General features: G+C 37.2%; 1 protein-coding gene across 3 annotated transcripts in view; it reads right to left on the bottom strand.

Moving 5' to 3' along the window:
• Positions 1-24,388, bottom strand: part of DLGAP4 (DLG associated protein 4) — a gene marked incomplete at its 5' end in the record, with an annotated part of 144,301 nt that overhangs the window by 63,934 nt on the left and 55,979 nt on the right. For 2 of the 3 annotated variants that reach the window (XM_081325673.1, XM_081325675.1), the window contains 2 exons: positions 14,444-14,690; positions 16,150-16,200. In XM_081325673.1, the coding sequence (XP_081181799.1) occupies positions 14,444-14,690; positions 16,150-16,200 (298 nt within the window). The remainder of the gene's footprint in view (positions 1-14,443; positions 14,691-16,149; positions 16,201-24,388) is intronic. The other variant, XM_081325674.1, reaches the window with a different exon arrangement.

The raw sequence follows: 24,388 nt of genomic DNA, 5'->3' as shown, positions 1-24,388 counted from the left end.
CTCTCTTTAACAAGCAATTATTTTAACAGTTACTTCTTGTCCTGCCTTCAGGTGCTTTGAATTCAGTCTCTCAGCCTGTGAAGAAATGATAGTATAAATAATGAAAATGTATCTTTGATTCCTGAATTCCTTGACAGTATCAGATACCACTAGACAAATCCATGAGTAATGAGGCTACAGAGCCCTAATGATTCTTGCCTTCTGAATCATAGGGTGCATCCCTCAAGCAGCAACTGTTGCTAAATAGCAGGAGACAATCATCCCAAGCTTCCACATGCATATGCTTCACAGCAGTGACTCAGAATGCTGATTTATTTTCCCCTTTCTGAGCAAAGCCCTCATTTGCAGTTGCCTTAACAGGACCAATGTTGGACCTAGGAGCATTTTAGAAATAAAGGTAAAACTGGTGCTTTGTGTTGCAGCATCCCATTTCCTTATTTAAATGAACAGAATTCTTTTGAAATGTAGGTTAGGTACTTTCAGATTGAGTATGTTATTGTGTAATCACACTGCTTTATTAAAAAAAAAATTATGGAAAACCCAGGAAATGATGTTTTTTTTTATTTATAAACTCTCCTTGGTGCTTCTTTTTCTTTTCTTCCTCTTTATTGTTAAGCAGAGAAGGAAAAGCAGTGTGTCTTTTCACTGATAGTTCCAAAACTTGCTCTTCTGGAACACACTGAGTGACAGATCCATGCTTGCACGCAGACAACCACCCAGCCTGAAACAGGTTTTCATAAGCAACAAATAACGCATCAATGATAGTTACATGGGAGCCAGATCCTGCAACAAGTCCAGATGTCTCCTTTGCCCTTCATTTATACCGATAATATCATTACAGGCTCCAGAATTTTACATGCAAGATCAGAGGGGTCTTCACACACCCTCCCTCTGTTGTGATATATATCATCATTTGTCACTGATGCCTCTCCAGATTCTATGTAGGGCAAACAGGTGAGACTTTAAGCAAAAGAATTAAGTTTGATGTCAGAATTCAAAGCAAGAACAAAGTAAATAAGGATTTCCCAGGACATTCCATTACAGATTTTAAAATAGCTGTTTTAGGCTGAAGAAAATTAACAGAATTGAGGGAAGGACTACTAAATCACATACATCAGTCTCAGGCCATAGCAATAGCAATAGGACTTAGACTTATACACTGCTCCATAGTCTCTCTGAGTGCTTTACAATATCAGCATATTGCCCCTAATAATCTGGGTCCTCATTTGACTGACCTCAGAAGGATAGAAGGCTGAGTCAACCTTGAGCCCATCAGTAACAAACTCCTGGATGTGGGCAGAGTTAGCCTGCAATAGTGCGTTCTAACCACTGCGCCACCAGGTCTCTTTAAATCCTACAGTTTATGCATCAGATGAAGTGAGCAAGTAGTTCATGAAAGCTTATGCCTATTACTAATATTTATTCCAAAAACCTGCTATGGTACCAAACTCCTCCTGACTTCAAACTGGGGAAAACAGACTTAAAGGGTGCCCTGTTCATACTAACGCTCATACCATTTAACAGAGTTTTGTTCAGAGCTTAGATTAGGACTGGGGGGGAAAATAAAAAATAAAAAATAATTTGATTGAATTTCTGAATCAAATTCACTTTCTGAAGTGGGATTTTGATGCAGATTAATAGTTGAATCAATTCAGATGTCTCTGAATCACTCCAATTATTTGATAGCCTTTGGCATATCTACAGGAAGACCTTTCCCCCAAGTGAACTGACTTTCCAAATGGAATCTGTGATATAATTATTTCATCCAGTTCTGAAAAAAAATCAATTTTTAATACTCCTCAACATTTTTCTATCATGCCTCCCTGTAATATAATTTTAAAGTACACATTACCCTTAAAAATCCAGGTACCAAAATGAACACAAACAATGAAAACAATACAATGAAACTTTGGGAAAATGGATTTATTGCAACAATATATCTAAAAGTTTTCTCACAACTCCCCTGGAACTGTCTGCATCTCCCCTACTTCATAGGTTAGGAAACCAAGTTTTAGTTAGCTTCTGTATCCATGTTTTATGTCTTTTCTCAATATTCATAACAGTTGAAAACAAGAGTTCCTCAAGGGTGGGGAAATAAAAGATAGCTCTAATAAAAGGGGAAAGGAACTAATATTCCTGCTGGAGAGCCAATGTGCTCTGAACTAAAATCAGGAAACCCGGGTTCAAATCCATCCTCATGCATTGGGTGAGTTGGATCAGTTATTTTATTAACCCAGACTACCTTAGATGGTTTGGGAAAGAACATTGTTCATGTTTCCTTAAGCTCCTGGAGGAAAGATGGGGGATATAAATCTAACAAATAATATTGTTCGTAAGTGGCTTCTGCAGTGGGACTAATGTCTTTTGCAAAATATTTTGAAGAAACTGTGTTCTTTCCAATTTTCTGTATGTGTTGCAACCAAAATCTGAGCATTTTATTCAGATTTGCATTGTATACCATGCCTAACTACAAAACAAAAAGTTAATTAATATGGAAAAAAGGGGAAGTGTTTGCTATGGATTTTTCACATTAAAAAAGAGCATAATTATAAAATAATTATAAAATTCCAGAAGAACATATTGTAAAACAATATAGTGGAAGAAGGAAATGCAAGAGGGATTTTTTTTAGCAGAAATGCGGTTAATGACCTTTCAGCTTTTAATAATCTGAATGCACCAGAGGGTTTTCAAGTAAAGGATATAATTATACGTTCTGTTGGATTTTATTGATTTCATGCTTTTATTTAGAGGGAAATACTGTGTCACTGGGACAAGTGTGGAGGCCACAGAGTTCAGTAGAGTTCTCCTCCTTAATTTAAAGTTTTTCAACTTCAGAGGGCAAATCTGACACAGAAAATCTCTCCTAGAATTCCAAACTAGAGACTTGAAAGGAGCTATATTCTAATTTTCTTGATGCTCCTTCATACCACCAAAGAAACATATGAACCACCCCAGCATTTTTTTTTATGTCTCCAAGGAAAACAAAGTAGTCAAACACACAAACCTATGTGCCTTTATTTCTATGATTCTGGTCTGTTCTGGTAAGGAACCTTAAATGTCTGAGGTTTATTCTGCAATAGTATTCAGAAATGTCCCAAGTATTTCTATTCTAGGATTTCATTTCAAGTACATCTATTTCAGGGCAAATCCCAAATCAATATACAAAATAAAGTCATAAAACAGTAATAATTTGCTAATAAAACAGTCACAAACAAAGATATTTAAAGCAACTCAGGACTTGTAACAAATAAATGTATTGGATTTTGCAAAGCATTTAAAAGCAGTTGATTTCACACAGGTTTCCATGTTGTTTGTGCATGAATGCACATGCACAAATACATCTGAGACTTCCCACAAAGCACTTATGCCCATTGATGTACTGTATGTGGAAACAACTGGGGAAAAGTTTTGAAGCAACCACACTGAGCTTTCCAGAGTGAACAGCTGCTTTATCACTCAGAAGAGACAACTTGCTTGTGGCAACTTTCTTTAAATAGTGCCTCTTATGAATGCTTTGCCCAGCCCTACAAATACATAGTAATTAATTGCTACATGGTCCATTGAGATGAAGACAAATATGTCTTCATATTTATACTCTACATGATTAGTCAATATTCTGGTTTTAAAATAGGTAGGTTTCTATGATGCAGTTTGAGGACTTTTTAAAAAATAAATGAGTCATGAACATATTTTTATAGTTCTGTTTGGAAGCAAGATTAATGTTTTTGATATTTAGTCCACTGTTGCAAGATTTTTTTTTTAGATGACACCATCTGCCTAAATTTATAATTGGCATGTTATGTCTTTTCATTGTAATTCCATGTATAGTAGTATCATCATGATCATCATAATGAAGGAGCCCTGAATGGTTTATAAAGAAAAATAAATAATTTTGAATAAAATAATTAACCACAAACCAATGAACCTAAAAAAACAGTTAATAAAAATTTAAAATCTATCTAGTTTGGAGAGATTTTGCTTGAAACAAAACTACTGTGGTCATTGGCACTCATATCCTTGTGACCTCCAGATCGGACTATTGTAATGGGACTACATGGGACTGCCCTTGAAGAGCATTTGGAAGCTTCAGCTGGTGCAAAATGTGGTAGCATGGGCAATTAATTGTGTTATTTGTTTGGTGCATGTGACATCACTGCTTTGTGAATTGCATTGGCTTCCAGTGTGCTTCCTGGTGCAAATCAAGGTGCTAGTAGTTACCTTTAAAGCTCTTCATGGCCTGGGATTCAGTTATTTTGGGGACCATATTTCCCCAAATGTTTCTACCCATCCCACCTGGTCTGGCTGGGCAAATCAGCTGTTAGGGCCCAGGAAGAGGGCCTTTTCTTCCTTGATGTCCTGCCCTGTGGAACCTCATTACGCCATTAACTTAGGTCTGACCTACTGGTCTTTTGCAAGGCCCTGAAAAGTCTCCCAACTTTATTGACTTATTTATGAAACTCAGCTGCTTTTTTAAAATGTTTTTTTTATTGTTTTTACTTATTTTTCTGTAAACTGTTCAGAGTCACTTATGTGAGATGGGCAGCAATATAAATCAAATCCATAAACAAATAATTCCCGCTTGAAATCCTTCCAAAATGACCAGATAACTTACTTTGCACTTAAAACAGCAATTTTATGTTCAAAAGATAGTGTTACCTTATGTTCAAGCTTGACACGGGTGTTTCAAATTCAGGATGTTTGAATTTGAAATATTTTGCAAACTCTTAATGAACAATCTTAAAGTGTGCCTAGAAAGCAATTAGCGACCAATGTACATCTTTTAATATTGGCATCATATGATATCTTGTATCAGCATAGCACACAAGCCAACTAAAGCCCTTCAAAATATCCTAAGCAAACCCAAAGACCCAGCAACTGCAGAAGAAGAAAAAACAGGAGTCATCTACAACATACAATCTAAGAACTACAACAACCACTATGGACAAACAAGCAGAAGATCGGCAGAACGCATCCATGAACACCACCTGGCAGTCAAAAACATAAGAAAAATTATTTAATTTCACAACATATGGACAGATTTAACCATAGTTTCAATATGGAAAATGTGACAGTCCTAGACCACGTCAAATCCAAAAATGCCAGGGAATTTCTAGAAGCCTGGCACTCTGACAAATCAGCCATGAATAGACACACATAGACATTAACAACATCTATATATTATGCAAAAGAGAGGATCAATTTGCCCAAAAGAGAAAAAGACTTTAGCACCTCTCCACCAGTAATCAGTACTCAGATCAGTATAGATGAGCTCCAAGGTCAATTTCAGACCAACAATCAAATAAGCAATACCCCATTCAAGAAACTGCCCAAAGAGCCATTAGTAAACAGCCCAACCAAAGAATTGCTAAGACCGCCTCCATCCACACAGACAGGCAAGACACAATAATATAAACTGACAGCAAACAGCATTCCTTACCAGCACCCTTGTTAGGGTAATGAAACGTCTGCAAGAAAACAAGCAAGCTCATAGAGCACCAAATACTCCTCATTTCAACCCTGAGCTACAAATATTCTCCTTCATTGGGTATATGTGTATTTGAAAAAATGATGCTTGCCTTTTGTAACTCATAATTCAGGCTGGCACTTTGTATTTTGGGTAGTTTCCTGACCATGTATGGTGGCTCCTTGCATATTTTAATATATGTATTGGAATAATTTGAATATAATTCTGAATTAAGATGGGGACATCATAATATGTATTGGAAGTCAATATTTTAGGTTGTCAATACGTATAGACAGTTACTCAATGATACAGACAAGGTTCTGGTAATAACACATTGAGTAGACTAAAAAGACCTTGAGATGAAATAGAAGGAAATGGAAATGATATTTGATAAGACAATTTTGATGGTAAAAACTGATTAGGATGAAAATTATAGGCAGAACTTTTTAGGAAGAATTTTGTCACCAATGCTTCTGTCAAGGTTTGTGGGACTGACACACAAACCGATAAGAAGGACAAACTAAACATTATTCACCTAGACCAGGGGTGTCAAACTGCCGGCCCACGGGCCGGACGCGTCATTGGGAAACCACGCCCATACCATTGCCAGCAATGGCGAAAAAGCTCCGATACGTTGCGTGACGTCACGTGATGTTGCGAGTTTGACATGTCTGACCTAGACCTTTGGGAATGAAAGTGCCTTCTTTTGGGGCAAAAATATTCCTCCATTTTCAAAAAGTCAGTTTTGGTTTGGTTGATGGTAGCAATGTAGTCAAGGCAGGGTGGTGGTCACCTTGGAGTCTGCAGGCACAGGGAACTCTGGATGGGTCTTCAATCTTAAAAAAGAAATGTTGTTATCATGGTTTTAGGCAGACTGGTGTGATACTGTGTTTCCCCAAAAATAAGACCCGGTCTTATTTCTTTTCTTTTTTTGCCTCCAAAAGAGGCACCGGGTCTTATTTTTTTGGGGGTGTCTTTTCCATGGTCTCACCTTGTGGCAGCAGCACTGACAGCCCTGCCCAGTTGGCCCACTTCTTCTGTGGCTGCTCACCCCCACTTGCGCACGTCATCCCTGGCCTCCATTTTGCCATCAGAGGCCTTCAGGAAATCGAATCTCTAGCTCGGTTCTCAGCTACAGAGGCTTTTCTGGAAGGCCTCTGACAGTGAAATGCAGGCCAGGGGCGCCACACATCATCATCATCATCATCATCATCATCATTATTCAGAAAGAAAAAGATATGTTCAGGTCTTTTGCAAGTAGTTGAATTAGTAAAGGTTCAGGAGAATCTTAACTTATATTTTATCTTTTCTCCCAGAAGAGAAACAAGACCCTAGCTGCCATTGTTGTGAAGTTGATGAAAGGAAGGAGCTGCAACTCTAGATAAAAAGGACCCTTAGCTGAATGGATTAAAGAACTCAAAAGTACATGAATTAAGATTCAGAGGAAATCAGTGTTCAGGGCCAGAAGAATCATAATCTTGATTCTTTTAACCGTTCCTCACAGAACCTGTTTTCCAATTCCACCACTATTTTGATAGCCTTTCTCTGAACTCTCTCCAGTTTGTTAGTGTATATCTTAGCCTATTCCTTCAAAACTAGAAGGAATTGACATCTATACTGGAAAAGGTCTTCATACAGATAATTAAGCAACATGTTTAAAAGCATATAGATGGAAAGGCCATAATTAACAAGAGCCAGCATGAACTTGTCACAAAGAATTATGCCAGGCTAACTTTAAGAAGATTCCTGCAGAGATAAGTGTCTCTTGACTTCCAGCATTTTTAAAGACACTCATGATATTCTCATTAATAAAATTGTAAACTATGAGCAAATTAATGAAATTGCTAGATGGAATCACCTCAATATTCACAAATTGCTCCCCATTGGCTTGGAGAATAATATTGGGTAGAATGCCACATGATCTCTTCTGAGTCCTGTCCTGTTCAACCTGGATCAAGGGGTTGAGGGATAATTATTACACAAATATGATAGATAACACAAAGGTGGAGAATTTTCTGCTGATTTATTTACTAATTTAATTATCTCACATACATGTCTCTGGGCAGTTACAATTAAAGCAATAAAAAAGCAAAAGACAATCAGAGTTAAAAACAACAAAACTAACAAAAATACACAGCATCTGTGTAATTTCATAAACTTGTCTTCAGAAACAATAGCAACCCTCAATCTGAAAATTTCTAAATAAGAATTTGTCAACATAGTGTCATATCAAAGTATTGGAGATATCATCCACCAAAAAGAACCATGGGAGGGGGGTGTCAATAATAATAATAATAAAGTTGGAAGGGATCTTGCAGGTCATCTAGTCCAACCCCCTGCTCAGGCAGGAAACCCTATAACTATATCGTTTCAGACAAATGGCTGTCCAGTCTCTTCTTAAAAGCTTCCAGTGTTGGAGCATTCACAGCTTCTGGAGGCAGATTGTTCCACTGATTAATTGTTCTAACTGTCAGAAAATTTCTCCTTAGTTCTAGGTTGCTTCTCTCTTTGGTCAGCTTCCATCCGTTGCTTCTTGTCCTGCCTTCAGGTGCTTTGGAGAATAGCTTAACACATTCTTCTTTGTGGCAGCCCTTGAGATATTGGAACACTGCTATCATGTCACCCCTCACCCTTCTCTTCATTAAACTACACATATCCAATTTCAGCAACCGTTCCCTATATGTCCCCTGATCATCTTTGTTGCTCTTCTCTCTACTGTTTCTAGAGTATCAACATCTTTTTTACATTGTGTTGACCACAATGTAACTGCAGTATTCCAAGTGTGGCCTTACCAAGGCATTGCAATGTAGTATTAACACTTCACGTGATCTTGATTCTATCCCTCTGTTAATGCAGCCTAGCACTGTGTTGGATTTTTTTGGCAGCTGTAGCACACTGCTTGCTCATATTTAAGTGATTGTCCACTAGGACTCCAAGATCTCTCTCACAGTTGCTACTATTGAGCAAGGTACCACCTATACTATACCTGTGCATTTGGTTTTTCTTGCCTAAATGTAGAACCTTACTTTTTCCACCATTGAATTTCATTTGGTTAGATAGTGCCCAATGTTCAAGTCTGTCAAGATCCTTCTGTACCTTAAGCCTGTCTTTTGGAGTGTTGGCTATTCCTGCCAGCTTGGTGTTGTCTGCAAATTTGATGAGTTCCCCATCTATCCCCTTATCCAAATCGTTGATGAAGATGTTGAAGAGCACTGGGCCCAGAACAGAGCCCTGGGGCACCCCACTACAGACTTAGGTGTTGTATGGATGGATTGTGGTTGTGGATTTTATGGGTGGCACCAGTCCTACTTTTGACAGAATTGAAGTGCATTTGATAGCACATCATAATCATGCTTTATAGTAGTTCCTGTATGAATGAACTGTAAAAATAATAGCCACAGACTGAGATGATGTAATTTTCAGGCTGCCATGGTTGTATAAACTGAATAGATCTATCATAAGATTATTACCTGTTAGCAACTCCTGTGTGTTTGGAGGGTGAAATGTTCACATGTGGGCTGCTATAAATGTTTGCTAGCCTTTATGTGCACAATTCATCTGCTCTGTAAAGAGTTGTTTTGCTGAAGGATTCTGTGGTTCAGTGCTATTACATTTGTATGTTAAATAGTCTAGTGCAATTTTCCCCAAATACACCAAACAGGAAGGCAGAACAAATGGTGCAAAAATACAAGGCTGTTCAAGTTTTATTATACAGAAAATCCACCCAGAGACCAAACTTACTGATTTATAGTCAGGCTAAAATATCTCTAGCTAATCACAGTTTACCTCAGTTCACCAACAGGGATGTACAGTAGACGAAATTTTGTGTTGTGCAATAAAATAGCAGAGGTGGTATTTACACATGCTCTCACATGTAACTGTAGCTCTTCTTTTTTTGTATATGACAATAGACATATTATTCTTACTCTGTCCCCTTCTGGTTTTTTCCCAAAAGTTCCAGAAGATAATTAATAGCAACAATCATGCATTATATGTAGATGTTCATATAACTATAAGCTACAGGACACAAACTGCATTATCCCCTGCCTATTTCCAGACAAAACTATTTCTAAAGACTGAATCTAGGTCAAAAAGAAGACAGTCTTAAATGGGATACTTATTGGTATCACAGAATGAAATGTGAAGTCATCGCTGGATGATATATTTAGCAATGGGCCTCGGTGGGATTCCAACTCTTCATATACTAGCCTCTGACATGTGCACTGTCAGTAACAGATGGTACTTTGCCATGTTTCTGGAAATTTTCAGGGAAACTGACTTGTCCTGATGTTTCTTTTGCCACCCAGCCTAATTACATTGTTTTGCTTACTCCACCTGAAAAAAGAAACTCAGGCAAGAGAAGGTTAGCTTTCTTTATTAAAGGCAGAGATTCAAGAATGCCCTCTGCTATTTTTTCTGTTTCACTCCATTGCCTTTTTCCTTGGCAGGAAGTTACACTTAGAAAAAATCCCTGGTACCAAAAAGGCTGGGGACTGCTGAGGTATATTATTCATAAGATAAAAAGTAAGAAAGTGAGAGATCTCAATAAGAGCAATGTTTAACTGTAGCACTTCTTTTGCACAGATACACATTGAATGAAGCATCCCATCAATCTGTTTTAAAATTGCGCTATTCCCATCTTTTATCATGAACAAGTGCTACCATTAAGTTTTGGAGAGTATAAGGCCAACCTTTTCAGACACAGCTTTGGATTTCTTAAAACAAACCAACCATTTTGCATCCAAGCAATCTTATTCAGCTAGTTGTTACTTGCTCCTTTTGCTTTATTTTCCAGAGCTATAATCCCAAAATACTCATTTTTCTAAACAGATTTTCAGTAATTCAGATCAACAGGAATAGTCTTCTTTCGGAAATGTTGGCTTATGTTCCAACTTTTGTTTGAACATCTCCCTTCACCACTTCCTTTGGATTTATTACAATCCAGGACCAGCAACACAATTACTACTACATAAGCGCATGAGTTACAATTGCAGGTATATAGCTCATTTATAAATAACTAGCAAAGGCACAACAGTCCCCTAGTGGGCTCTATAGGCTGGCACACAAAATCTAGGTACTTTGTGAATTGTATCAGTTTGAATACCCACCCCAAAGAAAGAAGCATAACCATTATCTGTACACTATGAAGAAGTGATAAAAGAGGGAAAATTAGCTCATTGTATAGCCTCTATAAAAGCACACAGTCAATAAAAACATAACTATTTCAATGCTTCCAGAACCATACAAGCAAATACATTTATTTTAAAAGATACTCCACTACCAGCTAGCAAAGCCAACACACTAACTTTAAATGTGCCATGGGAAATGTTCTGATATTTGGGCTCAGTTAAAATGATAATCAGCTTTTCTTGGCTGGAATTCAGCCTTTGAGGATTCAAATTCTCTAGGTAATTATTTCTACTGTTGAGCAGCTGTTACTGTTAACTGAAGTATACGCCTTTCTGCAATTTTAAGATTATTATGTTTTGCGCTCTGGATTGATAGAGCATATTATGGCCTTCCTGTCCTGATAACTTTCCAAGTACTTGTATCTTCTCTAAGTTGTCCCCTTTCAAAGTTTTATAATACTCAGTTCTTATAAGGCAGGGGGGTCAAACTTGCCATGTCACATGACATGTTGCGACATATCGCAACTTTTTCCCATTGCCGGAACTGGGGTGGGCACGGTTTTGGCATGACACATCTGGCCTGTGGCCCGGCAGCTTGACACCCCTGTTATAAGGAGTTCCTATCCCAGGCCTTAGTCAAAATTTCATCATGATCATCACGATCATCAACAGCTGTGTTCTATCCTCCTGATATGTCTTAATCATATTTCATCCTTTTGCCTCTCAATGGTGCAATTCGGTAATCTTAGACTTACAATTCAAAGGGCGTTGTATTGCATAATACATCACTTCATTTGTTTCAAGATGATAAGCCTCTGGAACCCTTCTGTAAATGATTCTCACTGGGTTTCTGGAGTTCTGCACCATAGTACTGTCCTATCATGACAACTTTCTTGGCTGTAATAGTGGAATTGATTCATGTATACCACAAATTGTGGGAGGCTATCTCTTTCCATATCCAGAATAGAATCTTGAGATAAACAGTTCAAATGACTTGGGGCTGCTGCAATCAATGAAGTCAACAGAAAAGTAATTGCTGTGGGTGTGGTCCCACCCATCTGCTGGGGAAAGTATTTAGTAATGAGTTGAGGATTAAGGGGACTTGGCAGTGCACTGTGCTGAGGCAGATGTTTTAAGGATACTTAGTGTCCCTGATCATAGCTAACTTAGCCACATGACAAGATTTCGTTAGTCTACTGCTCCATATTATTGTAAACTTGACACTCAGGAACATAATTCTTGTGGATAAAAAATATATGAAAATAATGTAAAGTACTGCTGCTGATGGGCTCTGGATACCAAATAACCAAAGAACAAAAATAAACAAGTAGTTGCCATTTAGCAAGACCGTTTCCTTTAGTGTTTAGTAAAGAAAGCCCTCTGCAGATTTTTTTAAAATTTCCAATTCTCACTCAGTTTGATGAAAGAGAATTTCATCAGTTATTCATTTTGATGAAAATAATCATACTTTAGAACTACTTTAAAAAGGAGAAGACAATCATAATATAATGTGATATTCTTACACTTAATTTTGCCTAGCCAAAGAGTATGCTTGATGTCCTGGCTGTCATTATGCTGTCATTTTTTTTTAGTTGCCTGCAGTCTTCCCTCCTAATTTCTATACGTCAAAGAAATTCCAAGGAAAACATAATGTGAGAAGACCTCCTGTTGAGCTTCTTAATGAGCAATATTGGTATCACCACTAAGGGTTGCAAATGTCCTTGAGAAATTCTTTTTTCTCCAGAGAAATTCAGAAACACCGTTCACCCAATTTCTCTGTTCACAACATAATTCAATGTATGGATGCAGTGGACCTGTTTCCTTTGTCCTTGAAACTGAGTAGCCATTCTTATTCAGAAGGGTAATCTGTTGTTCACTGAGGCAAGGGAGTGGAAAGACATGTACACAAAGCCAGAACTTTCTGCACATAACTCACATGCTCAAATTTTCCACATTAGACCTTCTCTCTTTAATATCCAAACAGAGAAACAACCCAACCAAGTAGTACTCTTCTTCACTTATTTGTTCATAGAATCCCTTTAAATATTACCACACACATGCCAAACATTACATGACATCAGCCCTCCAACAGGAGTGTTGCTTGGTCGGTATCTTGGTTTGGATGGCATCTGCCTGGTTTGTCACTTTGTACACCTGGTGTACAAAGGGCCAAAATTTCGAGACTTGCTGGCAGAGTAATAATAATCGAGCTCTCAAAGAACATAGTATTAAACCAATGTACCATTTGTGCTACAATCTCTGAATATGTGTAGAGAAAAGAAACTACACTTCTGCTCACCCCCCTTCTATGGTCCTGCAGTCTCTCTCCCAGCGCTAATTTTTTTTCCAATCCCGCTCAAAATATTAGACCTGAGTCCAGTAAGAGAAAAACAGAGTCATGAGCAGAGAGGCTATTGCAAGGTGAGTGGTAAGTCAGGACTGCTATCACATGAAATGAATCTGCTATACATTATTAAGCTTCAGTTCCCTGTTAGTGCTAACAGAGTTTCCATGAAGCAATGTCAAGAAGCCAGAGTGCTTTGCAAAGAGCTCCCCCAGAGAAACAAGGGTATTTTTTTTTAGGAGGGAGAGTGGTTCTTCCAGTTCATAGCTAGAAGTAAATCTTTGCTTCCACCCTGTTCCCAAATGTTGCCTGGGGATTGGAAGGATGATATATTGGCTGATTGCCTTGCCTTTAGTTTTCCACAGCAGTTAGATTACTTTCAAAAATTGTTAGATGAGATCATCCTGTAGGATAAGCAACACAGTTCAGCTCTCCATAAGAAGTGGCTACATGGCAGAACTCAAAAGGGAGAGTTCAGTTTTTCTTGCCAGATTGCTTATGGTCCAGAATCAACTTTACCATCTTCTGTTTCATTCAGCAAGATTTAGATAAATGTAATTTACAGCGATCTATTATAGCTATAAGGCAGAGTTAATATCTGAGATCAGTTACAAAACAATGTGATTGTAATTATTATAGTTTAAGCAATTTGGAAGAAAAGAGCAGATGTGACACTGCCAACATGAAATGCTAGTTCCACTAATGTTAATGGGAGAGTTACTAGTATTATTATTATTGATCAAATTTATATGTTAAACTTTTTCACTGAAGGCAAGAGAATTTTTAATCCAGTCTAAAATAATCTAATACATATGTTTAGGATTGTTGCCCTAAGGCTAGCTGATTTATAACTTATCACGATGTTCAGTGGCACTTACTCCCACCAAAAATATTTTGTTTTGTCTGGATAAAAGTTATATGAGTCACATCATCCCTTGCACTGCTCTGTCTGTCTCTCTCTCTCTCTCACACACACAAACTCTCTCACACAAATGTGTGCATGCACGCGCGCACACACACACATGGTATGCAAGAGAGATGGAAGAATACTTTTAAGCAATTTTGATATTTTTTTTTTGTGGCAGCATCCTTAATCCAATGATTTCCAGAAGTGCTGGATGGCAAAGTTCAAAATTCCTGGCCAGTGTGACCAATGGAAATTCTAGAAATTGTAGTTGTGACAGAGTTGGATGGCATTATGTTGGGAAAGGCTGCATGGAAAAGCCATGACTTAATAGATAAAAATAAGAGTGAACTCTTAAAGGAAATTTTAATTTTGGAAAATCAATTTATCATTTTGTCTCAGTCTGTTCTGGGCTACATTTCCCTACAAATTTCTGTTAAGTTCTTTTCAAAATTCTCTTTCCAGGCTCATCAAACACTTTCCAAGACATGCCAAATAAATTTCTTAGCTTTGTATACTCCAAGTACAAAGAAAAAGAAAGAAAGAAAGAAAGAAAGAAAAAGAAAGAAAGAAAGAAAGAAAGAAAGAAAATCTTGACTTACTGTTGTTGCTGGGAAGTGTTTGGCTTCCACTGATGGTGCTGGCTGGGGGTGGAGAGAGGGACTGAACAGAGACTGTGTCCTCTTCTTGGGAGCAACCTGCCTGGATAGCTCGGAGGTAGCTGTGGCTCCGGGAACGGAAGTAGCTGGGAAGAGGCAGGTCCAATACTTCCACAGCAGCTGATTCTGCTTCACTGTAAGTCGATTCACACATACCTTCATATTGGTCATTCAGCTCTTCTTCTGCCGCCTGCAAGGACACAGCTGGTCATTCTTCATCAAAAGTATAACCCGTTCTCTATATTCCATAAGCTCTCTTTACTGTAAATATATCTCTTATATTTATTTAATGACAACTTTTCTTTGCCAAGGGGTGCCTTGTTTTTTAATTATTTATTAATTTGGGCATCAAAAGGTCACAATGGACAAGGCTGTAGCATAATGACATCTCTAATGACAGCAATCCTGGGATTTGAGAATCTTGTCCTGTTGAAGGAGATGGATACTTTCCCTCAATTTTCTAGCTGTATTAAGCCTATCTGAGGTTTAACACACCAATGTCTCTCTATTTTATTTTGTTTTCAACTGAAAACTCAGAGAGAAATAGCCTCTTCCTAGTTCAGTGATTTGCTTCTGAATCTTACAGAGCTCCAAAATCTACAAAAAGAGTTTGGACAGGCCCTGTATGGAGTACATTAGCTGCAAATTAACTATTCAAGTCCTAATTGAAGACACTTTGGTTTTTTTTTGGTGCAAAGCAAGATTTCTTTGTTTTCCTGTAAGGGCTGAACAACTTGTGATCCAGAAAGCTACATTTTATATTATTGTGACATGCTGGATGCATGGTTTTGTATTATCATCAAGGCATCCCAAAGGTGCTTTTTCACAAGGCAACTGGACTTCCTTTTTTCTCTTTGAAGATGTTTCCCTTCTCATCCAAGAAGCTTCTTCTGCTCTGAGCTACTTCAAGCTAGAGCTAATATTTCCCATCATATTCTAAATGGTCTTTACCTCACATTCTTTTCAACTGTAATTCTCTCTCTGGGAGATGGGCTATTTGGGTATGATATTTGTCATTCAGACTTAGCATTGATTTCCAATGCTGTAGTAATAGTAAACTGAAGCATTATGGCTGTTCTTTTAACCTTCCTTGCCACCTTTCTTTTTTTCCTTTCCTGGCCTCCTGATGACTTCATTTCTATCTCACACTTCATAAATTGTCATTTAAAGCTATTGATTTTTAGTTATATCAATCTATGCAATGAAAAGATTTTGCTGCAGTTTCATTGAAAGGCAAAAAGGGAAAACCGCTTTCAATGAAAAGTGAGCTGAGAAGAAAATAGGAAATGTCAAAACTTTATATAATATAAGGAATAAATCCACATTTCACTTTTGGTAAATTTTAATTTTTTTTCAAGCATAAATTGATCCTATCCCATGGAATTTTCTTAAAGTCTGCATGAAAACAGATCAGCATCTTCCAACTCATATGCACAATTTTTAATGAATTTTTCTTGCTGTATACATTCTTCTATGAATTCTTGTACATAATCTTTCTAATATATGCATTTTTAAATAGAAATTTAGAAAAAATGTGAATATTGAGAAAAACTACATCTTGATTTTGTTTTTGCTCTCATCTTAATATACAGTAGCTTCAGTATAGTATCATATTAAGGGGCATTAGAAGATTGTCAGATGGACAGTACCTGCTCTTCTTGTGTAAATATCTGTGGAATAAATGAGGATTGTCCAAATATCTGGAAGAAAGAGTTGGAGAAGATTAAAGCATAAGGGACTGGAATTTCACTGCTTCACTGCAGAACCATTCAACAGGACCACAAGGTGACAATGGTAACCACAGAACAATTTTGACCTGTGACATCCACATCCAGAAGAATGAGCTGCTCTTCTGACAATTAATCGAACACAGCAAGACAAAACTTAAAATATTACATCCCTAGATACAATTGACATTTCAACAAAACTAACTCTACATAAGACAATTAGCCTACTCTCTAATTTCCCCTAAACTGATAGGGAATGAAATCTAAATAAAAATGATATTCTGGGAAAATAGTATTTTTGGAACACAACCAAGATATTTGGCTCCACGATACTGGGGTAGAATTTTTCCTACACTATTAGAACTGAGTAATTAAAGTTATTGACCATTTTAGTTGTCTCTTCCACCAAATTTTGAGTAAGGTTATCAAGGCAGAAAACACATGCCCAATGTAAGATAATATGGACTATAATCCTAGTTATGATTAAAAACAGACTTTTAATGTTAAACAGTCTCTCCGCTCTCTACTTAATCTGGCTACTGTTAACACATGTATCTAATTCCTTTCTTTTCCTTTCCTTCTTTTTTTCTAACTATATCTGCACAGAATTAACCACACATATCTATGGAGAAAGATAAAAACAGCAAAAATAATTTAACTACTGTAGAATATATTGATTTCCAAATATGCATCTGAGTTGCATTGCACTGAAACTTTACATATTGATTACAAACCTCAGATGGATTTGGTAGATGTATTTATATGTTCAGAAGATGAGAATTTAAAGATCAAATAACAAAGAGTGCTGTCCTCCAATTATTAAAATGATAGATTAGATAAATGGATGTTCTCCCTTCAGCTTTCCTTAAAATAGGTATTCAGGGATAGACCTGTCTACCTATACATTTGAAAAGGCCCATCTGTACTTTAACAAGAAATAAATGCTAACAGCTTTATAGCATTTCCATCAACTCTACCATAAAGGCATCAGCCAATGTCAGCCTTAACTATCTAAGTGGGTGGGGTATTCATATAAAATCCTGCATGCTTTTAACCAGGAGTGGAGTGCATAGATACAGCAGTGGGTGGTTTTAGTTTATCTAAACCCAGGGCTTTTTTTCTCATAGAATGCTCAGAATGGCGTTCCGGCACCTTTTTTTGACAGATTTTTTTCAACTTTTGCACAAGCTGTGCTACTCCCTCTATTGGCTTTCGAAAGCCAATAGCGTCTTTCTTTGTTCTCCTTCTGGAGAGGGAGCTGCTGCTGCAGTGTTGGCTGCGAGCAAAGTTCAGAGGAGGCAGGTGAGGCCGCCCAAGCCACAGCTTAGCAGCAGGTGTGCAGGAAGAGGGCCTGGGGGGAGGGGGATGCCCATTAAAGGTCCTGTGAATTACAACATGTAGTGCCTGTCTGTCGCGGGATCCCTGCATTTAGGCGGGTTGCAGGCTGGTGCTGGCTATTAGTTTGAGCCAGGGCATGATTACATCAGCCCGATCTAATTTTAGAACCATGCAGGATTAGCAAGGTAAACTTTTCTTCAGTTAAAGTCCTCTCTTGTTCATTTCAAGGAGACATCTGGGTAGCCTTTATTTTTGCAACAGTATATAACTGGTTTGCATTGTCTCCTTTATGGTGTCCTTACGTCCCCACCCCCACTCCCAACTCCCCAATCTAACCTACATCTCTGAGATTTTCTGACAGTCAGCCATCCAAGCACTAACTAGATTTGACCCTACTTAGCTCCAAGCTCAGGAGGTGGTCCTCAATGGCCCCTGAGAGTGAAAGTTAGCTTTCTAAAAGATAGTCTCCTTTACTCCCTCAGCCAGGAACTGTGTCTCATGGCTACTATTTTAGTGGTTATCTGGATTCTTGCAGATTTTGTACGTCTATCTGAAGTGGTAATCTTAAGCATTTTTTTCATAAATTACTTAAGGATATGCAACTATATTTTCTCATATTTATCTAATGTTACTTTTGCATCTACTTTTTTCAATCCATTTTCTTTCTGTCATTAATTCCCCAAGAATAAGAAATGTAAATTGTAAGCTCCTCATAGCACAGTTCTATATCATTGTTAAAATACACTGGGCAATTATGGACCTATTCATTCATATTCATAAATAGATTGAATTGTAACACTTTCACTCTCACCTAAGCCTGTTCTCTTGTGTGTATAATTCGAACATAGCCAGGGCATTTTTTTATCAGCAGTTGTAAAGACAGAAACAAAATGTTTAACTTATGTATTAATAACAATTTCTTTGCAATTCATTATCTTGTCAGTAACATGACTCCATCAATTAAGCACATATATATGCTGAAGGCAGCATATTTTATTTTTATTTTTATTTTAATTCTATTTATATCCCGCCCTTCTCCGAAGACTCAGGGCGACTTACAAGCTTAGCAGTATGCACTTGTATTAGACATCTATTATCTCCCACTGCTAGTCCTTCCAAAAGGAACTCAATATATGTCATATTATATATGCAAAAGTTCTCTCCTCCTCTATTAAAGTGCAACACATCATTTTTCAAGTAGACAAAAAAAATAACATTCCATCTTTACTATACCCACCTGCAGTATATAAACATGGGGGAGCTATCCCACAATTTTTCACCCCTATTAATTTGATAGAATAGAACTTAGTGTTCTAAGTTCATCACGAACTAAGTCTGATGAAAATAACTATTTTGGCAGGGATGAATTAATAGAATGCATTTTAAGTTATAGGAACATCTCATTCACTTGAACCAATGTGATCATATCTTTAAAATGGTATGTACAAGCCATCAATAATGTGGTTGCTAATATACGTAGGTAGGTCCGGCTTATGAGCTGTTTGTATTTAAGGAGATACTCACAACAAATTCTAGTTTATTTGGTGAATAAATATATATATATATATATATTAATTATATAAATAAATATATAAATAAAATTATATAAATAAAAGAATAACAAGATGAGAGTTCCGGCACCTTTTTTTTTTTTTGAAAAAAAGCACTGCCTAAACCTATAAATCTCATTGTAGAATCACAAAAAATGTGGTGAAATCTGCATGTACTTCTCCTAATGGAATGGGGAAACTTACTACTGCCTGCTTGCTGCCACCAGCTTGGCGCAGCTGGCTTGTGGGACAATTCACTGTGGGAGAATGCCAGAGGCAAAGGAAACCTCCTCCTCCTTTTCCTCCTTCTCTTTCTCCCTCCCTTGCCATGGGACAGCTCACCACAGGAGAATGCCAGAGAGGAACCTCCACCTCCTCCTCCTCCTCCTCCTTGTGGAGGAGTTGTCCACCCTGTGTGAGTTGTGCCACATTGAGTCAGCTGGGGTGAATTATCCCACATTGAGTTGGCCCCGGAAAGGCGGTGGTGGTGAGGCGGCAGTGGCAAGTTGTCCTAGGACCTAGACCCTGTCCTAAAGAGTTCAATATGACTTAGCAATAACTATTTACTTTTAAATTTTGGAAAGTTGTGTTTGAGGAAATATTAAAAGTAAAAATAGCCTACCAATTTCCTTTTCTGCTTTTTGGTACAGTTAAAATCACTTTTTAGCAGTGTGCCTATAATGTATTAAATGGAAAAATTGTTGCTGGGTTTAAAACATGTCAACTATTGATTTTATTAGTGGGGCTTCCAATTAGTTCATACCTTTTAAATCCTTCCCCCCACCTCCACTCAATACCTATGTAATCTCATTGTCTTATAATCAACATTTCATAAGAGATAGTCTTGTTTGGTCCAGAGGATCCTGTCAATTGTATAAGTATGCCCCAGTTGACATTAAGCCTGATTAATTTGACAAGGTGTATATCCCAGAAATGAAAAAAAAGGACAATTGTAGTTTGTAACTTGTTATGTTATCACTGCAAACCCTGTATTTGAGAAAATTTCAAAGAAGGATAAAATGTGGAAATTGGCACATAAAAGATGGATGGAAAATGATGAGGAAGGAATGCTTGTTTGAAGGCTTCTTCCCAGTTTTAACAACTTGGGAACAAACATCGGACCCAAACATGATTTACGAAGATGAGAAAGATAACCTCAGTGAGCCATTCAGAAAAGTAATGGGGTCAGTCCAAGTTCTTCTTAGTGCTATGTTAATCAGATTGTGATAGAAAACTCCCTGCTATCTATAGTCTTTTCAGTAGAAAACCTGTTTTCAGATGCCTGTGTGCAAGTTAAAATGGTTCTCAAATAAAATCTTATTTATGCACATGGTGAACATCTTTTTCCAAATTACAAAATTTAACCTACATTTTGAAACAGCTTAAGAAAGCTTAATGTGGTTAGTTTGAAGATCCTTATCACTTTTATAAAGATCATGTTTCATGACTACATTTAAGCATTTTCTTTCAATATGTTTTTCATGTTTTAGGGTATAACTTGTACATATTAACTGGATCTTTTTTAAAGAGGCCTTCTAGGTTCTTCTCATTGAATGAGGCCAGGGAAAACACAAAATCTATTTCATTTATATTTAAAAACTTACATATGTTTTATCTGATTACATTTCAGACATGTATATAATAGTTATTTTTCTTTCGCTCTCTGATTCTGAACATTATAGTTTAGAGTACGCTTCGATCTTAAGAACTAGATCTAAAGCTTCTAGGGACAGGCAAGCACTATAGGTGGTTCACAATGTTCTAAAAGTAGAAGCTGAACATCTTTGTATAATTTAAAACCTTAGCTTAGGGATAATCAGGAAGTTGACTCTATGGTTTATCAAGTTTGCTGCAAAATACATTGGAACACGATTGATGTTATTTTATCAACAGTAATACATTTATAATAAGCAAAACAACTTATTTTATTTAAATAGCTGTTCATCTTCAGCCAACTCTGATTGAAAGCACAGAGCTAGCTCCAGGCTTAAAAAGGCCCTTGAAGTATATCTTGGTGTATCTTACAATGGTTATCCTTAGAATTATCCAGACTCACTCTGAATTGGCAGCAGAAGGCAGCAACAGTATTGTAATTAGCACTAAATAGGAATCAATATTTCATTTTCCCCAGTGCTATCACATACCTAATGTTCTATTACTCCATGGTAGGTTCTAACGATAGTCAGGCATACAGTATATTAGGCCCAAGAACAGTCTAGCCAGTAGCCAATCTAAAGAAAAGTATTTATTCTTAGGAGCTTGCCCAAATTTTATTGAAAAGCCTGAAAAGTTATGTAACTTAGGAAACACTTTGACAAAGTTGTTTGGAGGAATAAGCAAGTGGCAAGGCTATCACCTGAATTCTAGGTCAGATCAACGTAACTATTAATTTTAATGGAGAGTCAATACAAAGAAATTCATTCTCCATTGAATTTATCCAGGACATAGACAACATTTGGTACCCATTGGACAAAACTAATATGGCATTTTTCCAGGATTGCAAGAAACTTCCCAAAATATTTTATAGAAAAAATAATTTGACATGACAAATGAAAATTTTTGACAAACATCACAAAAACAAAAATGCTTTTATGAATCTTTTATGAATCTTACCATGAGGTCTTATTGTGCTGTTCATCACCCATAACCTCTAGCAGAGTTGAGACAATGTTGATCTCCCAATTTTATGCATGAATAACTACTCTTTGATGATGTCCTTTCTCAACATGTGATGAAGTATAAAGTCTTTATATTCAGAAAGTTTGTTATCTGCTTACTAGTCTTGTAAAACTTTTGAACTAACTATCACTATAATGAGGTTCAGTTTCCAGGATTTCCTCTTTCACAATCTCAGTATATACTACAAACCCAATCACTTTGCCAAAATCTCACCCAGAGCTATCTCTATCTTTAGGGAAAATAATGTGATTACCTCAGATGGCAAATTCTGAGGGAGGAAGGCTCTATCTCCTTCACACTTCTTAGCTATTAAGTAGGGATATTTAAACACATGTTTAGAGCTCTTCAGAAGCACATTAAACACATGACTAACAGCAGCACGTCTTACAAGTGAAGCCTCCCTCCTCTCCCTCCCCCATATGGTACAGCCCTTCAGGACCCTATAAGCTGACATTCAGGCTGATCTTGCTTTCAAATTTAAGTCTTTGAGCTGAGAAATAGTTTGAAGATCTTCTGGAACCAGGAGAATAAGTTGGTTTGAAAGATTCAGATTTTCCGCTACCCAAATTAGAATGTGTGTCCAGGGACTGAAGGGGAAGGAGCATGCCCACCCCAGTGACCAAGCGGACTCCCTTCCTAGGAATGGCTGTCTATGATACCAGCTGAATGGTCATAACACATGTTATATAGTGCTCACTTTGAAACTACCATGGCTTGTTGTCTACTTATGAGGGAAAACACTAAAACTAGAAGAGCTCTGGATGATTTAAGGCTGTCTCAGGAACAGTTTGGGGAAGAAATGAAAGCAGCATCATGAAGATTGACAAAAAAAGGGAAACATAATAATGTTGTAGTTACAAACGGGAAAACATCTGAAATAGGAAGTTTAGAAGGGGCATTTGTTGTTGTTGTTAGCTGCGAAGTCGTGTCCAACCCATTGCGACCCCATGGACAATGTTCCTCCAGGCTTTCCTGTCCTCTACCATCTTCTGGAGTCCATTTAGGCTCATAGTAGCCTCAAAGTTTATGTCTAACAATATTGAGGATTTCAAGATCATTACAGCATAGGGGACAATCTGGTCCCCTACCAATATTTCAGAATATAACTCCCATGAGCCCAAGTAATACCTCCAGTGGTAAAAATTATATATCATTGACCAATTCTCAGAGGATTAATGAGGTGTAATGGAGGAAGAGGCTATTCTAGGTGGTAGCAAAGAGAGTTATATGTATTTCTTTTATACTATCTAGATTTTTCCAGGCCAGATGTTCTCAATGCATTAATGACTTAAAGAGATTGTTGGGGAAAAGTGTTAATACTGCTCACCAATGCGAGCACCACAGTTTAAGAAAAGAGCTAAGGGGAAGGACAAAATATCATGTGGACGTCTGTCTGTCTATCTCTATCTCTATCTCTATCCATCCATCATTTATCTCTAATTTATATAATTTCCATCTTACAAACAAGTGTCCTTAGGCATCTCAGCATGCTCTTTACTTCTGAAAGGGTTATTATTTGGAAAATATACAAAATATACAAAAGTGATTGGAAATATGGAAATACAGTATGAAGATTCTGAAGAATTTTCTGAAGAATCTTCAGGGAAGATATTTTCAGAAAGGAAATGAAGAATGCAAAAAGAGTAGAATCTAATTAGTCCTTATCAAATTGTATTTCACATTTTTCCATGCTTTGTCATTCCAGCTTGTTTTGGTATGTTATTCTGCTCATATTCTCTAACTCTCAGCCTAATTGACCATCCATAGTATCTGCTTATTAGGCTGATAATGATCTTCCCTAGTTCTACATTCAACTTGATTACTGAATTGAAAACAGTAATCTTGACCTTTGTTATCTTTTCCTCTTAATAGAACTGCCAGATATCTGTAATCTGAAGAAATTTAACTACCCATATCTTTCTAAAAGTAGCTGTAGAAAGGAAGAATAATCAATGTATAAAGCTGATGTGCTGTGTATACTCTTTCTGGCATTACTGAGCCACAATTTCATCAGAAGTCTCCTGGATCTCTTATTGGGACCTTATTAATTCCAGGGGACTTGGCTGTCTGACTGTTACTGGTTTGATGGCTGTAAAATAGGCAGAATCAAATTTATGAACTTAAATCATTAATAGCTATTACCTAAATTGAAGCTTCATTAAACTACTGGCTATTTGGACAATAATCAATTACAGAACCTATGAACTCAATTTATTAGCCTTCTTGAAGCACAGGATAATCTCTAATTTGAGACCAGATGCTGGATTATATGGAATATTGTTCTGATCTGGCAGGAGTCTTTTTATCTTGTAAATATCTCCAAATAAAGACTTCATTTTCCTCATGTGCTTGTTTAGGCAGCAAAAATTGTTGCCAAATAGTCTTCAACATAGGATCAGAATTTGGTTAAGTGATGTCATTATGTGAATCAAACCTGATTTTACAATCTGTTTTACTATAGTTGGGACCTGAATCACAATTGTTAAGTGAATTTGGCTTCTTCCATTGTTTGTCAGAAGCCTCTTGGGAAGGTTGTAAATGGCAATCATAGGACCCTGGGATGCAGCAAATGTCATAAATATGTGCCAGTTGCC

This window comes from Vipera berus, assembly GCF_964194415.1.
Source record: "Vipera berus genome assembly, chromosome: 3".
Classification (NCBI taxonomy): Eukaryota; Metazoa; Chordata; class Lepidosauria; order Squamata; family Viperidae; genus Vipera; species Vipera berus.
Note: the sequence above shows the minus strand (reverse complement) of the source record. Positions and strands in the feature narration are given on the sequence as shown.